The sequence below is a fragment of the Scyliorhinus canicula genome, chromosome 15 (assembly GCF_902713615.1).
Source record: "Scyliorhinus canicula chromosome 15, sScyCan1.1, whole genome shotgun sequence".
Lineage (NCBI taxonomy): Eukaryota > Metazoa > Chordata > Chondrichthyes > Carcharhiniformes > Scyliorhinidae > Scyliorhinus > Scyliorhinus canicula.
The window spans coordinates 19828856-19854835 of record NC_052160.1 but is presented as its reverse complement, the minus strand read 5'-3'; the positions used below and the strand labels follow the sequence as shown (position 1 = coordinate 19854835).

Below are 25980 nucleotides of genomic sequence, written 5' to 3'. Positions count from 1 at the left end.
CCAGATATTTATTGCAATCTGCCGTGGTGGGATTTGAACCCTGGGTCTGTGGATCATCAGTCCAGTGGCAGTACCACTACGCCAACACCCCCCCCCCCCCCCCCCCCCCCCCCGAGTGAACGAAGAGTCTGTTCACTTTCCAGGTGGTGTGCGAAGGCGGGGCACAGGGAGGATGGGCATGTGGGGTGACCAATGAGAGCGTGGAGCAGATGAAGTTGGTCACGTGATGAAGCTATTGTGAAAGCATCCAACCCGAGTTGGCAACCCTCCTGGGATTGTACATGCATTAAACAGAATCACAGAATTGTTACGGCAGAAAAGGAAGCCATTTGGCCCATCATGTCTGCAATGGCTTCCCAAATTAACAACATACCCAGTACCAATTCCTGCCTTCTCCCTGTAACCCTGCACATTTTTCCTGTTCAGAAAACAGTCCAATTCCATTTTGAATGCTTCAATTGAATCACACTCTCAGACACTGCATTCCAAACCCCAGCACCCGCTGCGTAAAAACGTTTCTCCACATATCACTCTTGCTTCTTTTACTAAGTACTTTAAAGCAGAGGCAGATTGGTTATGTTTGGTGTTGTCAGATGTGTTTTCAATCTTGAGCAGGAACAACTTGAGCTGAAAGTCCCACACAGCATGAAGATTTTCACCTCACTTTGATCTTCAACTACCTAAATTTAACTTGGTTCTCTGATTGTAGAGACAGATCGGAGTGATGGCAGGGTGAACTTAGAATTCCTGTTGAGATCTGGCCTTCGTTATTTCGCAGCTATTTATGGGATTCAATTACTCTTAGGCTCCGCTGCCTGAGGTCACAGGGAATTATCTTAATCTTCTATCATTTTGTCAGTTATTTTTCTTCTGCCTTGTTAATAATCCCCCACAACGTCTGCAGATGGTAGATTTGCCACATGCAGGCGTCGTGAGGCTAACATCCTGTTTGCATTCTCAAGATCTTTGTGCACCTGCACACCTCAGGGATGATTGAAGGAAGCTGAGATGTGACTGTTTGGGTTGGGTCCCCACCAGAATAAATGCGTTTATGCGACTGACTGGTAAGCATTTGGTGACGCACAGTTAAAGTTGCCGTCTTGAATTGAACTCTTCGCTAGTTTATGAAATGAGAATACCCTGAAGGGCCACGGCTATTTTGTTTCATATTTTAACACGTTACTAGGTTAATTTTGTTGAGTACTTCCAAAATAATAGCGACAGAGAGATTGGGGGTAATTTTGACTGTAAGTGATACAAAACCGCCTGTTGTACTCCTCTCCTGATTTTAATTTGCATTGATTTTACCCAAAGTCTTTCCTCATAACGAAAGCGATGGGGACTGCAGATATCCTTTGGAAGACTAATGACATCAAGGGGTAGGAGAGAAAGGTGGCGGAGAGGTGCCATGATCTGCTTGAATGGTAAGGCAGGTGCGATGGGCCAAATGGCCTACTCCTCTTCTGATATCCTATGTTCCTAAGACCACGCTTGAAATAAGCAAGGGACAATGTCAATAGATCATGATCTATGGGCAATAGCAAGTTTGGGCATGGAAACCTCTGGATAGTGGGAGCAAAGAACAACTGATAGAATGGAGTTCCACAATTGGAAAGTTCGAGGAATTATCTGTTTTGATAAGGAGAATGCAAGAGAGCTCTTGCTCTGATCTGGAGAAGCTAATTGAGATTCTAATTTCAAACATTCTATCCCGGTTAGTCTATGTTTCCTCCAAACCTTTCCCTTTCCTCAGAATAAAAGCACAAAATGCTGGCAAAATTCAACAGATCAGACAACATCTGTGGAGAGAAATAGTGACTGTTTCAGGTCAATGAACAGGATGGATTTTCTCAACCCTGGCATTGGAGTGTCCACAGATATCGTGATTTCTGTATTTCTATTATATGTGTTCTGTGTTGCCACTTTCCACACCACAACCTTTGATATTGCCAACATGCACTCCTGACATAGATTCCTGTTTTAAATTTAGTTACAATTTATATCTAGATGAGCATTTAAAAATAGCTTCCAAGAAGAATGTAATCAATGTATAACCCCAACGTGCACCGGTTCGCAATAGTTGGAAAAGCCGGCCAAACTTTTCCTTCTCATTTGCAGCAGGATTTTCCGGTGCCGCTAAAAGCTAATGGAGTTTTGGCCGGAACGCCAAATTTTCCGTTCTTGCTTGCAACGGATGAGACCAGAGAATGCCGCCCGTAGTGTTCCTGGCAGAGGTTTTGTGGCACAGTGGTGGCGCCACTACCTGTGGGATGGAAGTGTTACGTTTGACGCCCACATCTGCACCTGATGGCCATGGAAGGTGTGTTCCTAACATGGCCAAACAGGTTGGGTATCAACCTGTGAATCTTCCCAATGCGCCTGATAGCAACAAGAGAGTTTCCTGGTCAGCCATGCCGGAGAAAGGAATGGCAAACCACGGCAGTACTTCGCCAAGCATGATCATGGACCAATCCAATGTTCACCCACGCCCTCTCAGGGCATGGGGGAAGGAGTTTCCAAAGTTCCCAAATTCCCCAAAACCCATCAGCCTTTGAATATTGTGCCCTGTTCCCCATGTGGGCTTTGAAAGAGTTAGTGCAGTTGGGCACTAATCAGTGTCATTGGAGTGATGCGTTGCACTGCTGACTAAATTGGCATAATTGACTTGTCAAGGAAGAGTCAGGGAGCTGATTAGGCAACTGACTTGCCCTTGTGGTAGGTGAGGCACACCTGAAACACGTGACGACTGCAATTTGCAGTCAACGTCACCTTTAGAGGGCACCCTCATCCCCCCAGCAGCCATAGGCTGCAGATTAAAACCATCCTTCCGACTTGGACAGCCGCCACCCCTGCATTAATCCTTGATGGGCTGGCCTCCATAACCAGTGGCCTTGAACATGCAGACCTCGGCCGGGATTCTCCGACCCCCCGCCTGGTCGGAGAATCCCCGGGGGGGGAGGCACGAATGCCGCCCCGAGGCTGGCTGCCCTATTCTCCGGCGCCATTTTACGGGTGGCGGCGGGATTCCCGCCACGCCGGTCGGGGGCCGTTGACAGCAGCCCCCCGGCGAATCTCCGAGCCCCGATGGGCCGAGCAGCCGTCCATTTTTGGCCAGTAGGTGAGTGTGTGGAGACGGTGCTCGGTGGGGCGCGGGGGGGATCCGACCTCAGGGGGAGGGGCCCCCACGGTGGCCTGGCCCGCGATCGGGCCCCACCGATCTGTGGGCGGGCTTGTTCCATGGGGGGGACTTCTTTCTTCCCCGCCGGGCCCCTGTAAGGCTCTGCCATATTCACCAAGGGCATGCGCGGGGAGGAGAACACCCGCACATCCGCAAGAATGCGCCAGCTGGTCTCCGCCTGCGCGGAATTACCCCAGCCGTTCCGCGCTGCGTGAACTCGTGCCAGCCCTTCTCCGCTGGCTGGAGTGGCGCCAACCCCTCTGGCGTCAATCTAGCCCCCGGAAATGCGGAGAATTCTGCACTTTCAGGGGCTGTTGACGCCGGAGTGGTTGGCGCAGGTTTTCCCGCCGGAGTGGGGACTTAGTCCCCAGAAGGGAGAATCCCGCCCCTCATGCCCTCTGGCTTCACAGTGCTGCCTGAGTGTGGGGGTTCATTCTGACTGCACTCGTCCTCCCCCCTGTGAAGGTTTGCAGCCCTCATGAGGCTGTAAACCACCCATTGTTTGTCAGAGACCCCACTCTGCCCATGCAGCCTGGCATCTCACGGGACCCCACCCAAGGACCTCAAAGTTGCCCCTTGTGCTGACCCTGTGGATTCACCTGCTCCTACCCACTTTCCAGCTGTCACTCTGGAAGGGTGATCCCTCAGCAGTGATATCGCCACAGGCACAGCAAAGGGGATACGGGAAGCGATGCTCGCATACCAGCCGCCAGACCCCTTCAAACCTCAAGGTTCACAGGCGTGAAGGGCCGCTAAGGCCGGCAAACTACCCCGCCCCCTCGAGATGCCCAGATCTAACCACTTATCTGAATCACCCGCATCCTCTCCGATGCATCTCTGCAATTGGCACCCTGGAGGATGATGGTGACCAGAGCTCCCCTCTCCGATATCCCCTCTGGAGGTGAGGTCGCCAGGTTCTCGTTTTGATACAGCTGCTGTAAATGGTTCCAACGTGACTTCATGCCAACGACGTGCGATGAATGGCAGGGGATGTCCCAGCAGGAGAACTTGCTCATAAAATGCTAACGCATGTAAATGAGGCTCCCGACCTCCCATAGTGAAGGGCGTGGAAAACTGGAAAAAGCAATCGAGAATTGTGTTTCCTGATTCTCTGTTATTTGTGCCCGCGTCGCTGTTCTTGCTGACGACTGACACGGGCTGAAAATCGCCCCCATTGGAAAAGGTAGATTCGGAGTTGAGTATGACCCCTCACCTGCAAATTACTTGGCAAGTGGACCCTAGGCAGTTTAATTGTAATGTTAACTGTATCATTTCAATCTTACTAACACTTTGCTGATAAAATAGGAAAACTGGATGTAAGGGCAATGGGTTGACTGGGAGCCACTCGATTTCATTTCTGTAATTTATTGTGCAGAGAATGTACTTAGAAACTAAAGTCTATACTGCACTCTGAAACAGATTGAGCATGGAACGGGGCCTTCGCCAGCCGGGTTCATAGGGGATCGTAAACCTGTTTTATATCCCAACTAATACTCTCTTCCCATTGAAATGAATGAAAACAGAGTTGGATATGGTGAAAGCAGACTGTAGGTTCACTGTGAACCTGCTTTTTGCTACTCAAGTAGACTGATTTCGCTCCTTTTTTAAAAATAATTTTACAGTACCCAATTCTTTTTTTCCAATTAAGGAGCAATTTAGAGTGGTCAATCCACCCATCCTGCACATCTTTGGGTTGTGGGGGTGAGACCCACACAGACACGGGGAGAATGTGCAAACTCCGCACAGGCAGTGACCCAGACTGGGATCGAACCTGGGACCTCGGCGCCGTGAGGCAGCAGTGCTAACCACTGCGCCCTCGTGCTGCCCTGATTTTGCTCCTAATATCGATTACGTACAAAATAAATGTGATCTCACTCTGAGACTATAGCTAGAGCTATGACCCCCTCCTCCTTCCACAGACAGCATTGGGCTCAATCAAGCCTCTGAATATACCAGAGTTATCTTCTTCCAATCCTTACCCCCTGCACCAAGCCTCGCAGCACTGGACCGCGAACACTGACACCAATGTCGCTGGTAATGCCCGAGCTTCATCCGTGAAAAAAAAATTGCATAACTCTGAAACCATTCCTACGGCTGCTGAGATGATGCTGATGTAACTTTGTACAATGCATTTGTGTACGTTCCAAGCCTGTCCCCATAATTATGGTTCAGTATTGACCAATCATTTCAGTCTCAGTGAAACTTTAATGAACTCCGTCTTTTGAAGAGGCAAGGAAGCAGCTATACAGCTCATTTTGTGAATGAAATTGGCCTTTATCCGAATCGGGAAATAGGGGCCGGGATTCTCCTGCGTCGGAGAATTGCCGGGGGGAGCGTGAGAATCGCGCCGCGCCACTCCGACGGCAATCGCGCCTCGGGGCCGTGCCGGTCGGGGGCCGTTGAAAGTGCCCCCCCCCCCGGCAATTCTCCGCACCTCAACGGGCCGAGTGCCCGCCAAGTTCGGCCGAGTCCCGCCAGCGTGGGTTACGTATGGTCCTACCCAGTGGGACCTCAGAGTTGTGGCTGCGTGGGCCATCCTGGTGGGGGGCGGGGGGATCCGACTCCGGGGGGGGGCCTCCACGATAGCCAGGCCTACGATCGTGGCCTAACGATCGGCGGGCAGGCTAATTTCATGGGGTGCCTGTGTTCCTCCGCGCCGGGCCCTTGTTGGGCTCCGCCATATTGCCCGGGGGCCAGCGCAGAGACGGCAACCCACATGCATTCGCGGACCTGTGCCAGCTGTGGTGGGCATGCGTGGATCCGCGCCGGCCATGGTGCGCACGCGCAGACCCGCACCAGCTTTCGAGCACCGGAGCAGCGGACACCACTCTGGTTCCATACTAGCCCCCTAGGAAGGGGTGAATGCCGGGGCCTGGAGGCCCTTTGACACCGGGGTCACTCGCGCTGCTTTTGACGCCGCCGTCAGGATTTGGCTGCGGGATCGGAGAATCCCAGCCAGGATCAATGTAAATTGTCCATTTACACATTTCTCCTATTGAAAAGAAAAATGTATACAATTCTGTCTCTGTATCTGTTGTGGCGCTTGCCTCTGAGGCAGAAGTTGTAGGTTCAGATCCCACTCAAGGACTTTGGCACAAAAATGACAAATGATGTCCCTGTTGCAGTGCTGAGGGAGTGTTGCACTGTTGGAGGTGCTGTCTCAGACCCCATCTCTCATTTGAGGTGGATATAAATGATCCCATAGCACTATTTTGAAGAAGAGCAGGGTAGTTATCCCTGGTGTCCTGGCTTTTATGTTTCCTTCATTCAAATGCCGTTATCACGTTCATGTTTGTGGGATCTTGCTGTGCACAAAATGTCTGTTGTGTTACAAGAGTGACTACATTCAAAGTTACTTAATTGCCTGTAAACCCCATTGAATGACCTGGGGCGGGATTCTCTGTTTTGCCGGCGCCTGGGAGTTCCCCGATGGCGTGGGGCTGCCCCACAATGAGAAGCCCCATTGACCGGCCAGCGTAACAGAGAATCCCGCCGGCGGGTCGAGGCAGAAAAGAGGCACGGCGGGGTGGAGAATCCAGCCCCTATGCTCGTGTGAGGTTCTAGAGAACTTCCAGCCTCTCTTTCTCTAACTTTCACACATCCCACAGGAAACGCCCCTCATTGTGTTCAATGTCTGGACTCCTAGATGCACTGTTCTTACAAGTGCATGCCCTGCTGTTTCAACTCTGTCAAACACCTCACATTGGATTTGGATTTATTGTCATGTGTACCGAGCTACAATGAAAAGTACATACATGAAAATCATAGGCCATACGATAAATACACAATGTAAATACATAGATATGGACATCGGGTGATGCATGGAGAGACCAGTTCAGTCCTAAGAGGGTCACACAGGAGTCTGCTAACAATGGGGAAGAAGCTGTTTTTGAATCTATTGGTTCTCAGACTTTTGTATCTCCTGCCCGATGGAAGAGGTTGAAAGAGAGAATAACCCGGGCGGGAGGGGTCTTTGCTTATGCTGCCCGCATTCGCAAGGCAGCAGGAGGAGTAGACAAAGTCAATGTATGGGAGGCGTGTTAGCGTGATGGACTGGGCTGTGTTCACGGCTCTGTAGTTTCTTGCGGTCTTGGGCCAAGCAGTTGCCATACCAGGCTGTGATGCAGCCAAATAGGATGCTTGCCATGTTGCATCTGTAAAAATTGGTAAGAATCAATGTGGACATGCCAAATTTCTTTAGTTTCCTGAGGAAGTACAGGCACTGTTGTGCTTTCTTGGTCGTAGCACCAACATGGTTGGGTTGAAATAACAAACGATCAATCAGCAAGGAAATTATCCACAAACAGTGCAGAATCCTACAAGGCCCAGCCAGCACTTTCTGGTGATATACAGCATTGTGACATACTGAGTGGGCAAAAGAGTTAGAAATTGATTAAATGGAATTGCAGGTTCTGTTTCCAAACTACTGTGATGACAAAGATAGTTAACAGCTGTTTTGCTACCAACTGGGCCCAAACCTGGTATTAATTATAAACAAAACTCAGATTCTGCCCCTTCAGATCTCATTATAGCAGATAGCTGGTGTGATAAGCGTCAATTTGAGCAAAGACAGACTGACTGGAACTATAAGCATCATGGTGCAGGGGTTGGCTTCTCCTAAGGCTGATCGCTGTATTCGGCAATTGTGTTTCTGTATGTTTTAATAGATTCTCCGGAGAACCTCGCAGATCAATGCCAGATTAATTAGATGGTTCGCAAGTAGTTTTCTTCATTCACATATTTCAAAGATTTTGGATGAACATTCAGAACCAGCTATTGTGTTTTAATCAACGTTAGAGTCAATGGATGGTTACAGGACAGAAGGAGACCATTTGGCCCGCCAAAGCCATGCTAGCTTTCTCTGCAAGAGCAGTTTCGTCAGTCCCGTTCCCCTGCCCTTTCCCTGAGGCTGTGCAAATGCTGTCTCTTTGGATGCTCACCTAATTCCCCTTTGAAAGCCACTGGGCTAAATGTTCTAGCCCCGCCCAACACGGGATTCGTCGTGGGTGGGGCAGAAGGTTTGACAGACCATTGAAAGTGCCGTTGGCCTCGGGTGGAAATCTCTAACCTCGGGGTGGGCGGGACTGGAAAATGTGTCTCCACCGGCCTCTCGAGCCTCCCGACAGTGCTTTTGAGATTGGAACCGCTCGGTGTGTAACAAGATTTCTTTCCTCATGTTGTCTTAAATTCTTTGACCTACCACTTTGAATTTGTGCCCTCTTTGTCCCAGCCCTTCCTCAAATGGAATGTTTCTCTCCATCAACTCCAGGAATATCGTGGACGTATAACGGAAGTGCTGAAGCCAATCTGAACCTCTCTCCGGATTTGACTCAAAACCTGTCCCAAGAGTCTAAAATTCTGACTGCAGTCACAGGCACTTTGTGGAGTTGGGTTGTTGTGCAATAATTGGCACAATTATTCTGGATAATTGGATTCTTTAAATGTTAATATTTGAACTCATAACACTATTAATTTTTTATGGCTTAAAATAAACATGATGTCTATACAAATGACTTACAGTAAATTTCACACAAATACATTACGTGTTCATGCAATAATATTTAACAAATTTAACTTCAAGCCTACGAGGAGCAAATCAACCTGAAATCAGAACAGAAAGCACAGTAGGTCAGGCAACATCTATGGAGCAAGAGAGAGAAAGAGAGTGATCATTTCAGCTCATTGATCCTTCGTCAGAGTGAAATTCATGGTTTTTTAAGGAGTCAACTGGTGTACGGGGTAGGAAGGAGAGCAGAATCAAGGCCACAATCAAATTGGCCATGATCGTATTGAATGGCAGAGCAAGCTTGAGGGGCCGAATGGCCTACTTCTACTAATTCGTATGCGCTGTTTGATGCTTGTACAATCCTTGAACGTTAAGTGACAATGAGCAGATAATTTGTTTTGTGGTGTTGATTGAGGGATAAATATTGGCCAGTACACCGGGGATAACTCCCTTACATTTCTTCCAAATACTATCATGGGATCTTTTGCATCCATCCAAGCAGGTAGGTGAGCCTTAATGTTGCATCCAAAAGACAGACAGTTCTTACGACCACAGCAGATATTATTTGCTGAGCAATCCAAATCCCAGAGGGAAACTTGACTGACGGATCATAACCCTTTGTTTTGTATTCTGAAAATGAGGAAGAAAAAACTACTGAACCTAGAAGCATAGAACTCCATAAAACTTTTAGGATTTTAAAAATTAAAAGAGTAATTAATAAGAAGAAATAACATAAAGAAAGCCATAAGAGAGAATGGAATAAAGGGATACATTGGTAAAGTGAGGTTAAATAGGATGGGAGGAGGCTGGTGTTGGGCACACTGGGATAAATCATTTAGGTTGAATGGCCAAATCTGTGCTGTAAATTCTAAAATATAAGAATGTTATGGGCTGAGTTTTATGCTTCCCCACCGGCAGGTAAATGGTGGCAGGGGGGAGGCAGGTTCAGTGAGGGGACAGCACCTAAAATTCAACGCAATCTGTCTGAAATTTTATGGGAGTATAGGGGAGGCATTGCTGCCTACTCTTGGACCTTTGTTGCCCTTAAGTGGCCAATTAAGGTCTGCATCCTTCTCCTGTTGGCATTTAACGTGCAGTGGAGGGAGACCCAAGTCATGTAAGAAGCTTGGCAGCATTAGCTGTACAAGCTGGTATGAGATAAGGGGCAGGGAACTCCTTTGAGGGGCCCACAGGCCCATCAAAGGAATCCGTCCTCCCACAGGGTCTTTAACCCTCCCCATCTTGAACCTTGCCTTCCCATTCAACCGCTCACCAAGACCCCTGACCCCACATTTATCTTTCCGCCCGTGCTCGTCAGCATGGGGGACGGCTTGCAATCCCAGCAATGGCCACCACTGCTGACTGCCGCTGATGTGACAACAGAGCTATCAGCGGATCAGATTGACCAACAACTTTCTAAGGTGGGGCTTCCTCCAAAGAAAGTGGTGAAGTCTCGCCTTAAAGCAATTAATGCTTCTCCCAGTGTCAAATTGCTGGGGGGGGGGGGGGGGGGGGGGGGGTTGGCAGCTGTTGAAACCATGGGCGGTGGAAGGGGGGGAGGGGGGTGCTGTTGAGATGATGGGTGGGGGTGGGAGTGGGTCCCCCCCCCCCCCCCCCCCCCCCCTCCCGCCACCCAACCTTTTAGCCAGTGTGTGATGGGGACAATGGCACCCTGTAAAATCCACACGAATAGTCTGGTGACTATGCCAGTTCTTCATGTTCCCAGGATAAACGCAAAATGGATTGTCCTCAAATCTAGCAAAACCTGGGCCAGAACGTGTCTTTGATACAGTCACATCCGGCTGCACCTTGTTCATTAGCCTAATGTAAAAAGCAAATTAAACGTGACATATAAAGTGCTGGGTATTTTAAGGAAATTAATAGATAAGTGTGGATAGATTGCGTGGACCAAAGAATCTTTTTTTTGTTCATTTAACTGAGACTTCAATCTATTCAAAGAAAATTGGTTCAAACCACTATTTAGTAGCAGACAGAAAGCTTTAAACATTTGCATGATACCAATTGCTCAATGTGGTTTCCATAGGTGACACTTAGAATCACAGAATATTAAAGCATCCTTGTCTCTTCTATCTGGTTACTCCCACTCCCCTATTTCATTTTTGTATAGCTGTTTGAGTGACTTGCGAGGGAATTTAAGAGTCTAGGGCCACATGTAGGACAAACCAGGTAAGGATGACAGATTTCCTCCACTAATGGGCATTAGCGAACCAGATGGGATTATACAACTATAGTTCATGGTCACCTGATGGAAATCATACAGAGCACTACCCTGGGTCTCTGGATTACTAGTCTAGTGACAGTACCACTATACCTCTGCTCACCACCACCTTCACAAGGACAATTAGGGGTGGGCAAGTAATGCTATCCTTCCCAGTGATACTCTCAACCCATTAATGAATTAAACAAGAAGTTGGCAGAATTTCTGCTGTTGCTAAATGTTTACTGATTCAATATTTAATGGCTCGAATTTTGAGGTCAATGGCAAAGCAAGGGCTCCTATCATTGACCTCGAACAAATCCGCCCAGAACGACCCATTGATCTCTGTTCTGTTTCCTTTCGCAATTCAGTTTAAATCTGGTGCCCAATCAAGGGGAGCTCCAGGCATCTAGCAGCACTGATGTCAGCATGCACCGAAGCAGCAAATCACATTGAAGTATTCACACTGACAGCAAATCGGGAAATTAAAAACACTGAATGAATCCCTTCCCTTTTAAATTGAAAATTCAGTTAGTGAAACAAATTATAATCATTGGAAAAGGAGAGAAGCTAAAACAAGGACAAAACATTTTTAAAAAGTTTTCCTTTTTTAAAAAAATGGTGTTGATTTGTTTTTTTAACCTTATGAAGAATTTAGAAATTCCACATGAATAAAATTAATTTATCGTGGTCAGTGAGCGTGTTCAACAGTAATTCAGAATTTGTGTGCTGTTAAAATCCCAGTTGCACCTCATCCAACTAGGTACAATGTATTTGATTTTTTTTATAGTGATGCTAACAGCGTAAAATGTATGTCATCATCGGTTCAACTGAGACTGGGTGTCCCAATCAAGGGCAGCATGGTAGCATTGTGGATAGCACAATTGCTTCACAGCTCCAGGGTCCCAGGTTCGATTCCGGCTTGGGTCACTGTCTGTGCGGAGTCTGCACATCCTCCCCGTGTGTGCGTGGGTTTCCTCCGGGTGCTCCGGTTTCCTCCCACAGTCTAAAGATGTGCAGGTTAGGTGGATTGGCCATGATAAATTGCCCTTAGTGTCCACAATTGCCCTTAGTGTTGAGTGGGGTTACTGGGTTATGGGGGTAGGGTGGAGGTGTTAACCTTGGGTAGGGTGCTCTTTCCAGGAGCCGGTACAGACTCAATGGGCCGAATGGCCTCCTTCTGTACTGTAAATTCTATGGAAACTGATAGATTCATCATTATTACCATCCCAACATTTTTCTAACTGCCTGCTGGCATTACTGCCGCTGCCAGATGCTTGGCGATACCCTTGACTGGGCTCCAGGTTTAAATGTGATTGGGAAAGGGGAAACCCACGACACAGAGATCACAGATTCCTCTGGGAAGCTTTGCTCACGATTGATGGTGAGCACCCTTGTTTTGCCAATGACCTCAAATCCAAACCATTAAATATTGATTTTGTTTCTGCTCACATCATGCTTTAGTCAACCAGGTCAATGTGACAAAATGTCTTTTTTACAGCTTAGAAGTTAGATCACAACTGATGTGAAAGCTTCACTTTATAACACTATTTCCCTTCCCTTCACAGCTCTCTTGCTGCTCTATGACGTCACGAACAAAACATCGTTTGACAACATTCAGGTAGGTGGATCTTTATGCCTAAGTGAAAGAAGCAAACAGGTTTGTGTAGAGACTCATGGTTAGTATGTACAGCATCTGATGTATGATATTATGGGGTAACTCTAGCCAAATGTGAAGCTTATAGTGGGTGGCTATATATTTGGTGAGAATTGTCTTCATAGACAATTTTGTAGGTTGGCAGCGTACAAAGTCAGCTCATTGCTGAGAATATAACTAATGTCCACCTTGATAAAGCAGAAAAAGAACAATTCCTGTCACAAGGTGAAATAAATGGTCAGCTCCCTAACTTGAAAGCACAGTCTTAGCATTTTCAGACTTGAAGAATCGTGGAGGTTATGATGAAAAAGGATATTATTGTGCATCACTCGCAAATCAACTTCTCTTTCTAATTTAACAGATGTTGAAATCCGTTCAAAGTAAGCGGATGAACTCCTCTGATGAGTACAGCCTAGCTTTAAACTTTAAAGTGTAACACGTTATGCTATTATCAGATAGGTTGTTCCCAATTTAATGAACATGAAAAACATGCCTGACTATCTGGAGGTGTGATATTGGGAGAGATTTGAGAGCTCTTGCTCAATTTGTTTGGTACTATTCATTTTATTCAGTGTTGTGATAAAGAAGTGTTACACCTCTTCCAGTCGGCTATTGAGACATGAAGCTAAAAGTGTCCTTTTCAAGGAGCTTGACTTCAGCCTGACATGAACAAGTAGTGAAGTTTGGACACTTGGCATGCAGTTTTTGCTTTCCGTATCAGGGCAAGGTTAGGGGCAATAAAAAGTGAACTGAATGTTTGTAACGAATAATGTATCTTTCACCCAGGATTTTCTGAACAGCAGAGTTTCAGCATGAGGGCAGATCGCTTCCTCGGCTCCTGGTCAATATCGTCAGTTAACTTGTGTCAGTGAAAGAGGCTTTCATGATCTAATGAATTGATATGTCATCACAATGGGAAATGAGAGACGATGGTGCACATATGTGTGACTGATCTCTTAATGGTTATGTATCTGGTTCTAGACAGCCTTGTAAAAATCAGCTCAGCAATTTGTGTGGATCAATCATTGCAATGTAATGAAACTGCTCCGTGGTGTTGAGTTAACATTTTGTCTCCAGTTAGAAAGGAGCCATTCCTTTATCTTTTGGCCTGAGGGCCTTGGTAATATTTTTTGCGAGTGCTCTTTTTCCTCCAGATTCAGATGGATACTTTGTGAATGTACAGCATTAGATATATGATTGTGGAAGAACTTACTGCTGCCCAGCTGAACTGTCTTCAACGCCGTTGGCATTTAACATCTTAAAGTGGTTCAGTCTGTGACTGCCTAAAATTAGAAGCCATTGTGTAATGCCAACTTTATTTTATATGGGATTTTGTAACCACCTTCTGCATATGATGAATGCTTAACCACGAAAATTCATGTAAATTCACTATGTCACCTCCTCTGTAATTGTACAAACCTACAATGGTCTAAACACTCTACCCTCCTCGAACCAGGGCCTCTTGTCCATCTCCCCTTTCCTCACACCACAATGTCTTGATCCTAAGCTCCTGAATTCCCTTCCTAAACCTCTCCTTCTCCAGCTCTCTCTTGCATCTTCCCTTGCTGTGTTTCAGTGCAAGAGTTGCTTAGGTTCCTCAGCAGCATTGTTTGACATTGTCATCTACCCTGCTCCTTCTTCCCTCCTCCCCTTTCACATGGACGCTCGCTTCCGCCATTACTGGGTTGCTCAGGTACATTCTTTCCCTTCAGCTGTGCCTCATTCACAGAGATACAATTCCTCCAACCCTAACTGTTTGAACACTCTCCTCATCCCAAACATGCATCCAGGCCATTTAACACACATTATTTCCTCCACCGACACTGACCTACACTTTCCATTGACAGCGGGGCAGGATCACCTGGTCTTATGACCATTCCTGACCTATTGGGTGATATGGCACAAAACTAGAGCAGCACGAGGAAGAAGGAGCCCCTGAGTGCTGCTGTGCCGTGAGTCCAAGAATGGAGCTGATCAACATGGACTGCCGTGCCGCGCCTGTAAAATGCTGGCTCTCTCCCTTTATCTGGCCACTTGCCCTGCGTGAGGAGGATTTAGAATTGTGTGGGACCGTGCAGATGCTGCTTAATGGATCAGGTGCCAAGTATAATCATGGTACGTGGCTGAGAATGAATTCAATGTCATTACTTAGGGTCGGGATTTAGTAACGAGACAGCGATCTCATTCCTCAATCATGACATGGCTGAAGTGAAAACCTCGCAGCATTGATTTTGAAATGGTGCAGCTTTAAAGCATAACACCTGTGACTATGAGAGATGCCAGACAATATTCAGGTGTCTCTTGGTCAGATGTCCCCCATTGCCACGTTTTAGATTGCGCAAGAATCCAGTTCTGCTTCGTGGTTTTAAGAGGACACTGAGTCATCACTTTGCTCCAATGTTTGAAGCTTCTCTATCTTGTGGAACAGCATCATTTTAGCTTGAGCCTTTCATCGGTGTGTGGGAGTTAAGAGCTTCATGTACTCATAACTCATAATCACTGCCGTAATCTCTCTGCGCACTGCAGACTGCAGCCCTACAGGACTAATTAAATATTAAACCTGAGTCAGGCACACATGGCCAAGGTAGCAATGATGTTTCATATTCATAACTAAGCACCGTGGACCAAGAGACCACTTCAGGCGCATCTTGCTGTTGGGGGCTGGGTGGAGTCAGTACTGTCTGGAGCACAGAATGTTGGGCGGGATAGCAGAGAAGGGAAGAAGGGTGATTGTTCCAGAGTGCTGTCAGATGTGACGTTAAACTGAGGCCTTGTCTCTTCTGTCAGGTGGATGTAAAAGATTCCATGGCAATAATTTGCTGAAGAACTGGAGATTCATGAAGCTCCCCACCACCTTCTCAAGGCCAACTAAGAATGGGCAACAAATGCTAGCCTAGCCAGCTACATCGAATCAATGATTTTTAAAAAAAAAGTGATTCCCTGTGTCCTGAGCCAATACTTATCTCCAATCAACATTATTAGACCATAAGACTTTGGAGCAGAATTAGGCCACTCGGCCCATCGAGTCTGCTCCGCCATTCAATCATGGCTGATAGTTTTCTCATCCCCATTTTCCTGCCTTCTCCCCATAACCCCTGATCCCCTTATTAATCAATAATAATGGGACAGAATATCTGGGCATTACCACAATGCTGCTTGTGTTAAAGACATTTCTGTTTGCTTTTCTCGGAACATCATCACTGCTCACGCTGCCCTTTGGCTCCTGCAGTGGTTTGCATCCCTTTCACTTCCCTCTCCCTTGAATATTACAGTTGTCACGTGTGCTTTAAAGCCAGAGATCTGAGAAAAGCAACAGGCGAAGCTTAGCAGCGAGGGAGGAAAATTGGTGCATTTCGGTGCCATCTGAGGGCTAATTTTATTCAAATTTTCCCGAGTAACTAGCAATTTGTGTGACAGTCGATTCTTCTCTGCCTTTGATGAAACACTTCAAGGTCTTAAAAATTGCTGGGAAGTGCAGGATGACACATTAGGTTCTGCAGTCACCCTCTGCAACCTGACTGCTTCACCATTGGCCACTTCGGTAAAAATACAAACACAGTACAAATACATCAAACCTCATCGAAACCCATCTGATGTAAAGTGTGGACTGGATTCTCAGAGAACATGGTGGTGGTGCGCCTTTTTGTGATAAAATAAGTTTTAAAAACTAATTTTCTTATTGGAAAATTAACAGAAAAGTTAAAAGAATCCAGTCCTTTCAACATTCCTTTGATTAAATAATCAGATTGTTAATGGGTTTTTTATAAAGATAGAATTATCAATCAGTGTAGACAATAACGATACTGGAACATTTGCTCAGCTTTGGTTCTGACCAACATATTCTGTTAGCCTCCGAGCTAACTGATGCTCAAATAGCCCAGTTTAATTGTGACATTTCTACTTTGTGGGTATTTTCCAGATGGACCTTATCCATTTCCTTAATCCTTTCACGTACCTCTATAAGATCACCGTGGAGACACCTCGTTTAAGGTCCTAGAAGCCCTTGTCTTCTAGCCCCAAGCATTCGACTTATGGCTCTTTGCTGCATTGTTTTTTTTTGACAAGTAGCCTCGGATGCAAAACTCAAGGAGCTCATGAACTTTGACCACAGCTTCTTCTATATCTTCTTACGTAGCTCAGCATGTGTCAGTCGTGGCTCAGTGATCACACTCTTAAGTCTCCATGAGTCAGAAGGTTGTTGGGTGCAAGGTCCCATTCCAGGGTTTGGGTATGTCATATGGGCTGAAGGGTCTGTGCAGTGCAAAGGGAGCTGCTCTGTCAAAGCTGCGGTTAACCCTAGGTCCCACCTGTCCCCTCAGTTGGAGATAAAAGATCCCATTGCACTATTTGAAGAAGAGAATTCTATCCTGTCCGTTGGCCAATATTCATCCTGCACCCAGCACCACTTCAAAAGATTATTTGCTCACTTTCGGATTTCTATTTGTGAGAGCTTGCTGTACGGAAATTGGATGTTACAACAGTGGCTACACTTCAAATGTACCTGACTGACATTAAAATACTTAGATGTCCCGAGATTATGAAAGGAGCCATACAAAAGCAAGTCTGCCTTTTTTCTTACTTTCACAGCACTGGGTCAGCACTGTGCACCCTGCCCTGCTACCTCAGACATACAAAAAATGCAGGACTGTGAGAAGCCCATCTGTGGAAAAATGAGGAGCTCTGAGTGAGAGGGTTAAACTGCAACACTCCTTCCAAATTCCACGGAATGACTTCGACATTCAGTAGCACTCAATCTCCAGGAACTGTTGTCTGTTCGTTTCAATTCAAGGGCGTCTTCAGTTCAATCTTCTGCCACAGCCTGACAAGCAGATAAAGCTTTTCTGTAAGATTATGCTCAACTTGTACGAACACAAGAGTGTGATTCACCTTGCTGTTGTCTCCCTTTTAGAGCTGTCAAGCTAAACAAGGAGTGCAGCCAATGTCTTTGTGACGTTGCTGTGATCTTTTCATTAAACTGGCACCAGACAGGAAGCCCAGGGTCTCGCTGCCACCTTGACGTTGACAGTGGACACATACTCTCAATTTGTGCCAAGCGATAGAGTTGCATATTTTTTCATTGCCTCAATGTAACCGCAGACAGAATGTAACAGACAGAGATCATTGACTGGTGTCTGCAACTCACAGACTGCCACTAGCAATTTTTAGACCGGTATCTGCAATGGCTATGTAACTGGGAACTGCGTAAATAATCCAGAGGCTAGACAAGTAATCCGGGGGGGGTGTTCAAATTACACCAGGCTGTCACCATGCGGTGGCAATTAAACCCACGAGGCAAAATGTTTCATGGCTCCCGGAGTGTGAAAAAAGCTGGAATTTCACTGTAAACTCTCGCAGCTGAATATTAAAAAAAGTTTTGATGCATTCCCATTGGCTTTGAATGGCAAAGATTGAACAACAAACTGCTGGGTAGTTATTCAATCTTTGCAATTTTCAATTCTAAGCGCTTCCATTCTTTGAAGCAACAAATGATGATGAAAGAATTTGCATTTGCTACCTCTTCATCCTCGCATCTCAAAGTGCCTCGTCACCAATTTAGCATCGCAGGCACTGCTATCAGGTAGCCAAGGGCAACAGTTGGTCGTTACATAGCAAGATCTCATGGAGAGTAATGTTTAGCTCACTGGGCTAAATCTCTGGCTTTGAAAGCAGACCAAGCAGGCCAGCAGCACGGTTCGATTCCCGTAACAGTCTCCCCGGACAGGTGCCGGAATGTGGCGACTAGGGGCTTTTCACAGTAACTTCAATGAAGCCTATTCGTGACAATAAGCGATTTTCATTTCAAATTAGATGAATTTTCACGCATTTTGGTGGCACGAGCTGAAGGAAAAGCATAACCAAGGTATCGGGAGCACTCTTACTTGAATAAGGCCATAAGCTGTCAAACAGCTGTCTCTCTTTCTCGTTTCCTCTGCCTTTATTTCTCACTTTCTCTCATTCGCTTGCACTCATATTCTCTCTCCCTTCCTGTGCTGCAGGAAATGCCCTTGAGAAATTGCCCTCGGTGTTGCATAATAAATGAACCATCTGCCAAGCAGGAATAAATTGTAGCGATATCCACTCAGCTTTTTGTCAGGAAGTCTCACAGAGCAAGGCTATTTGGAATGGATCCTCTGTTAGCGAGTGGATTGTGCAGCCAGGGCCTCATCAGCGTGTTGGTGTTGAGCTGCAGTTGGCTGGATTCATGCTTGGCAGCAAGTTTTGACTCCGTTCCTGAACAACTCTGCAAAGCGTCGCCTCTTTGCTGAGGCTATTTTTGGGAACTTTGCGCCCACGGGGGTCAGACCTAGGGAACTGTTTCAGGGCCCTCACTTCAGAGGCAGCATGGCTAAATCTGCCATCGCAAACTTTCAGTTAAAGTTCACTGGAGTTCACTAGATTCACAGTAATCCCCCCCCTTTCCCCTCCCCTCCCCACCTCCCCTCAACATTACCTCTGCCCCAAAAGAGCATTCCTACACTCGCACCAGCCACCCTGTTGTCTTTCTGAATGGAACATATTCTGTAATTTTGTGCTACGATCTGATGCTGGGCGGCATGGTGGCACAATGGTTAGCACTGCTGCCTCACAGCTCCAGGGACCCAGGTTCAATTCCAGCCTCGGATGTCAGTCTGTGTGGAGTTTGCACTTTCTCCCCGTGTCTGCGTGGTTTTCCTCTGGGTGCGCCGGTCTTCCCATAGTCCAAAATGTGCAGATTGGGTGAATTGGCCATGCGGAATTGCCCCTTAGTGTCCAAACGATTAGGTGGGGTTACTGGGTTGCAGGGGAGTGGGTTTAGGTGGGGAGCTCCTTCAGAGAGTAGGTGCTGAATCAATGGGCTGAATGGCTTCCTTCTGCAAAGGATTCTGTGGTGAAGAGCAGTATTGAACCCCCCTCCAAGCACATTTGACAGCCAACACTAAAGAATACAATGGTCTGGATGTATTTAAATGGCATAGAGATGAAAAGCTAGTATTTAATTCACTGTATCTTTCAGCCCACCGCAGACTGTCCGTAAGACCGTATGATGTAGGGACAGAAGTAGGCCATTCGGCCCATCAAGTCTGCTCCGCCGTTGAATGAAACTGGGAGATTACCACGTTTATTTTTCCAATTCCCATCCACAAATTATCGAATGAATGGGGTTATGTTTCACAACTTTCTGTGGGGAGACTTGAACGGAAAACCTGTGGGCTGCAACTCCAGATTCCCGCAAGCAGTCAGTGAATTTGGGAAAGCACTGCATCCCAGCATGATTCAGTAGAATGAAGAAAGTGTTTGTTGGGGAAGGGAAATTGAATGTCAGTTTTCAGAACAAGATTGTGCCAGATGTGATCAGAAATATGATGTAAGATACTGCGGTCGGATTACAACCTCTTCAGAATTAGATTGAACTGACTTGTAGCAAGCCAGAACTTCATTGAGCACAGATCAGAACATATCACATTGAAAATGAGACCAAGGGAGAGCAGCACTGGGCCCAGTCCATGCAGACAACTGTGAAGCTATGTGCATCATTCAGCCCTGTGAGCTCTTGGGAAAGTCGAATGAAAAACCAGGCCATCTTTGGGAAGTTCTTTAATTCCTCCTGCTGGACTTCCCAGAGGCAATTAAGCACGAGGAACATGTATGGCCAATAAACTGTCATAACCATAGCTAATAGTGTAGAAATGGCGATGTTCTCTGTTCTTCGGAACAGGTCAAGTGTCTTGTTACCTGTTCATTCCACCAATGCTGCGTGATCTGTGTATTTTTTTAAAAAATAATTTTTATTGAACTTTTTACAAAATACAAAATATAAACATCTTAACTCTATTACCATACAACCGCGGTTACACCCCATGAACAATACCCCCCCAGCTTCAAGAGCAACTTCAAACAAAAGGAAAGAACAAAAACAAAGAAAAAGAAAACAGAAAAAAACAAAAAAGAGAGAGATAGCACCGGTAAGAATAGCAGATTTCCTTCCCCAAAGGAGACGAGTGACCTCGATGGGTTTATACAACAATTGATGACAGTTTCTTGGTCACCATTACTGAGACTAGCTTTTGATTGCAGATTTTTATTAATTGAACTTAAATATCCACCAACTGCTGTTGTGAGATTTGAACGCATGTACCCGGAGAATTAGTGAGAGCCTCTGGGTGACTAGCCCATCGTGACATAGAACATAGAACAGTACAGCACAGAACAGGCCCTTCGGCCCTCGATGTTGTGCCGAGCAATGATCACCCTACTCAAACCCACGTATCCACCCTATACCCGTAACCCAAACAACCCTCCCTTAACCTTACTTTTTAGGACACTACGGGCAATTTATCATGGCCAATCCACCTAACCCGCACATCTTTGGACTGTGGGAGGAAACCGGAGCACCCGGAGGAAACCCACGCACACACGGGGAGGACGTGCAGACTCCGCACAGACAGTGACCCAGCCGGGAACCGAACCTGGGACCCTGGAGCTGTGAAGCATTTATGCTAACCACCATGCTACCGTACATTACAACTATGCTGCCACCTTCCCCCATCCAGTTCGGTTCTGAAAAAACTGACTGGCTTTATCGTATTTTCTGGAGTGTCTGCCAGATGTCTGCATCCTGTGCTCACAGCCGGAAGGGAAGAAAGGCCTGTTGGCCAATTTCAGCCAAGGGCCTGGATTCAGTCACTTGCCAACACAATGGGCGTGCAACGTTTGGCTGTTACCAAGTGAGGGGAACAAATTGCTCTTTCTGCTCTTCTTGTGAGGGTGAAGGTCAGTCATGATCGTATCGAGTGGCTCTACTGGGCAACCACAAGGCAAGGGTTTATATGCAGGGTATACTTACCAGGGGACGATGAATAGGCTGAGCCTCTTTTGTATTGAAAAGAGAAGGCTGAGGGGTGACTTAAAAGAGGTCTTCAAAATAATTCTGAAAGGGTTTGATAGCGTAGAGACAGAGAGAAAATTTCCTCTTGTGGGGAAGAGCTAAACTAGATGCCATCGAAATGAGATAGGCATCAAGAAACCCAACAGAAAATTCAGGAGAAACATCTTTACCCAAAGAGTGGTGAGAATGTGGAAGTCGGCAGGGAGTGGTTGAGGCAGGTACACATAAGGAGCAATTATACAAACATTATGAGGCAGAAAGGAATGGAATATCACACTGAGCGATTTGGATCAGGGATGATTGGAGGAGGCCAAAGTGGAGCATAAATGCCGGCATGGGTTAGTTGGGCTGAATGGCCTCTTTCTGTGCTATATTCCCCATGTAAGGCCTACTCTTATTTTTTTTTCTGTTTTTCTGATGGTTACAGAATTTCTGGAAGGTAAATGAAAACATGCCTCATTATTGTTTTAACCTTTCAGTTTGGGTGAATACACTTTTGTGAAAAATAAAATGCTGCCATGTGACATTGATGTCAGATTTATAATGAAGCAGACAATTTATTTGTTCGACACTATAAGCAGTGCTGCTTGGCAGCTTTACTGCATCAGAAAGTACCAGAGGTGAATCAAACTGCTTCAACCCAGAGGAAAATAACACGAGCCATCATTGATGGACGGTTAGGAGCCTGTTTTTAGACTGATCCTATTAATGTGACGCATGTAGTTATATGGATTAATTCATACAGGCAATATAATCTGACATATAACGATGCAATTTTCTCGTAGAGAAAGTGTTTTTGAAAATAGCTTTAAGCCGTGTGTGTTGAGGGCTTAATGGGGAGGCTGAGAGTTCTCCAGCCTTGGAGTACAATGGAAATGTCAATGGCAGCACTCCAGGCTCTGGTGCACTTTAATGGTTGAAGGAAGAATTCTTTTGAGGTAACATTGCATGGAGGATGTTTGGGATGAGACAATGGGCTGTGATTGGAATGGAGGCCAATGTATCTTGTGACATTGTAGCTGATTTTTATTTTTTTGCAAGCTGGAATTATGCACCAGCCATTATGGGAAATGTGAGAGCAGGCATTTGAAAATCCCCAGGCTTTAGGATGGTGTGGGGAGTGCATTTGATACACAACATTTCACCATTGTGTGGGATAGGCTGGGTGGACTCGGGGGATTTTTCCTTATCCTCTATTTGTGTGTGACAAATAGAACTGATTTGAAGGAGGTTTTGATTCCTTTTTTTTTTAGTGGCAGTGAAGGAAAAGAAAAAATTTCCATTCATGTAGTGCCTTTCATGTCAGGATGTCCCAAAGCACTTTACAGCCATCGAAGCACTTCTGAAGTGTAGTTTGTTTTTTTTTTGTTTTTTTTTAAATTTAGATTACCCAATTATTTTTTCCAATTAAGGGGCAATTTAGCGTGGCCAATCCACCTACTCTGCACATTTTTGGGTTGTGGGGGCGAAACCCACGCAGACACGGGGAGAATGTGCAAACTCCACACGGACAGTGACCCAGAGCCGGGATCGAACCTGGGACCTCAGCGCCGTGAGGCGGTTGTGCTAACCACTAGGCCACCGTGCTGCCCCTCTGAAGTGTAGTTACTCATTTTTGTAACACAGCAGCCAATTTGCACACAGCAAGGTCTAACCATGAACAATGCATAATAATCATCTTTATTATTGTCACAAGTAGGCTTACATTAACACTGCAATGACCAGGCAATCCAGTTTGTAGCGTTACTGACTAGAGATTAAACATTGACCTGGACACCAGGGAAAAGCACTGTCCACTTCTGCTAAATAGGGGCTTACGTGACTGTTGATCACTGGGGTAAATCCCGTAATGGGTGCTAAATATCGCAAGTGGCAAAAAATGGGATTTGTGCCAGCGAAATCTCAGAATGAGATCTCCCCGCATTCCCCTTACTGGTGACCTAATCAGGTTGACACTCAAAAAGGGCATGAACCTGATTTGTATGAATTTACATCACATTAGCAGGCTTGACGCCACTATTTCCACTCTCATCCTAACTTCCCACTTGAGGCAGCGTGGTATCAAAACAAAAAACAGTTGAGATGACCATGCTGGGGGCACACAGGTAAGTATAGCCCTGGGTGGTAAAGCACAGTGGGCTAAACAGCTGGCTTGTAATGCAGTGCAAGGCCAGCAGCACGGTTCAATTCCCGTACCGGCCTCCACGAACAGGCGCCGGAATGTGGCGACTAGGGTCTTTTCACAGTAACTTCATTGAAGCCTACTTGTGACAATAAGCGATTATTATTATGCACCTTGGCAGTGCCGGGGGCCCATTGGAGAACTCCATTGTTGTGGTTCCCTTCATCCATGGGGGGGGGAGCAGGTGGTGGCGGGTCGCCATTCTCCATGCAGGGGGGCTCGGTGTACATGGGGTGGTGGGGATTCCCCATGTCCATGGGGGGTACGGGGTGGGGGTTTCAGTGTCTGTTGGGGGGGAGTGGCCTTTTATTTAAATCGGAGCTGGGGCACCCCGATCTTGGGATTCCTAACACAGCCGGCTTTCTTAGGCCCTGCCCCTCCAGCTGATTGTGTGTATCTCACTTCCCCTTTGAAATTACACAGAGTGCTGTTCAATATGTTGAGAAAATCCGGCTGTGCAGCCTCCCAGCTTCACATTGGTTTTCTCACCTGGGCCATTTTGAGACGATTCAGAGCAGGATCTTTTACCTGTTCCTGAGAGGGCAGACAGGACCACGGAGCTAACACAGAAAACCATGCGGCTATTTGGTGGTCAGCGTGAGATACTGTCATGTGAGAGTCCCTTTAAGAAAAGTATGTTTTATCAAATGGCTGCAGTGATGCCATTGTGTGGGTGGAGCTGGAATGTGATTCTGCTTTTTACTTTCGTTTTTAGCTGGAAGCTCTGTTTTGGCTCTGTGTTTTAGTTTTGCTTTCAGTTGGAGAACTACATTCAAACCAAGCAGATTGTATACTGGTCTCTTTCTATATGTTAAACAAGGTGTTTAGATCACTTGATAATTGAAAAGTGATAACTGTTCTCTGTAGAGAATTCAAACCTACTGTCTTTGTTAAAAAGTGTTTTGGCTTATGGATGTTGTTAGGAAAGTTACTAAGGGTTACCTATAGAGTACTGTATCTTTTTGGGGGGTTATCAGTGTTGGTAGTTAGTAAGATGTTTACTGTGGGTTTATAAAATGTTAACTGGATTCCTAGAATAAACATTGTTTTGTTTTTAAAATACTTTAGATCTCTGTTGCACCACACCTGTAAAGTGGGCCCTTGTGCTCCCCATAACCACAATCTATTAAACATTGTGGGTCAGATGAACTCCATGATATACTTTGATGTTCTCTAAACCCTGGCCCATAACAACATGTATATATCAGGAGTGAGGAACCATTTTACTATCAGAGCCAAGTATAATAATACATTTTGCTGCCATGAATGAACTTTTCGAAATTCCATGTAAAGCGAGTATTTTGGTCCTACCGCCCATATGTAACAAAAGGATTACCCATTTGAAGTCAATGTATTAGTTCTCAATTAACGAGTAAAACTCTGCTTATTTGCAGTGATTTACATGCTAATTCCTTTCTTCTTCGGCAGTTCCTTTGCTTTGGCGCAGCATGATTCAAACCATTGTGAGTGAGTCATTGGCAAACTGCTGAAGAGCTGAGTTCAGTCACAGTCCTGGAGTCGCAACCTCCCATTTTGTCTGTGTAAACAGTGAGGAGCTCAGAAGGTGGAAAAGGACAGTGCAAATATAATATTCTGCAAGATAGAATGGACATGAAGGTGAAAGTTAAAATTAACGCATGTTGAATTCGCACGGTCGAGACGAGTGTAATCGATCTCTCCTGAAGGGGTTCCATAAAACCGTAGAATTCCTACAGTGCAGAACGAGGCCATTCTACCCATCGAGTCTGCACCGACCCTCCACCTTACCTCGGCCCACTCCGCTGCCCCTATCCCGATAACCCCACCTAACCTGCATATCTTAGGACTGTGGGAGGAAACTGGAGCACCCGGAGGACACGCAGACACAAGGAGAACGTGTAAACTCGGAACAATCACCCAAGGTCGGAATCGAACCTGGGTCCCTGCCGCTGTGAGGCAGCAACGCTAACCACTGTGCCGCTGTTTCAAATCACTGCATTAAGCTGTTCCTGACTGAGTAGTTTGCTCAAGAACAAAACGGGGCAAAATATTTGACCCATTAACTCAGATGAATGGAAGACACTGTAAATGACCGTGGATAAGTAGCAGTTTGATTGCTAATTGGGAGATAATTGGATGCTCAGACCCTGGGATGTAAATAACGCCCATGTGGTTAAACTGGAACTTCCTTCAGTGCAAAGAGTACACTTTTGTTTGTTGATGCCTGAGTGGCTGACTGAGACAGGAGGCGATGTGTTGAGGTGTAAGACCAGGGCTGTCATGACAAGCATAGATCCAGCCTTGTATTGAGTGGAAAACCCAAGTACAAACGCACAGATGAATTGTACTTCTTAGATCGGATGAGGGCACATTTGGGTTGAAATTGCGATATGT

The 25980-nt window shown here is 46.1% G+C and overlaps 1 protein-coding gene across 2 annotated transcripts in view; it reads left to right on the top strand.

Moving 5' to 3' along the window:
* LOC119978211 (ras-related protein Rab-26-like) overlaps positions 1-25980 on the top strand; it is a 378668-nt gene that overhangs the window by 240777 nt on the left and 111911 nt on the right. For both annotated transcript variants that reach the window (XM_038819652.1, XM_038819653.1), the window contains exon 5: positions 12471-12523. In XM_038819652.1, coding sequence (XP_038675580.1) covers positions 12471-12523 — 53 coding nt within the window. The remainder of the gene's footprint in view (positions 1-12470; positions 12524-25980) is intronic.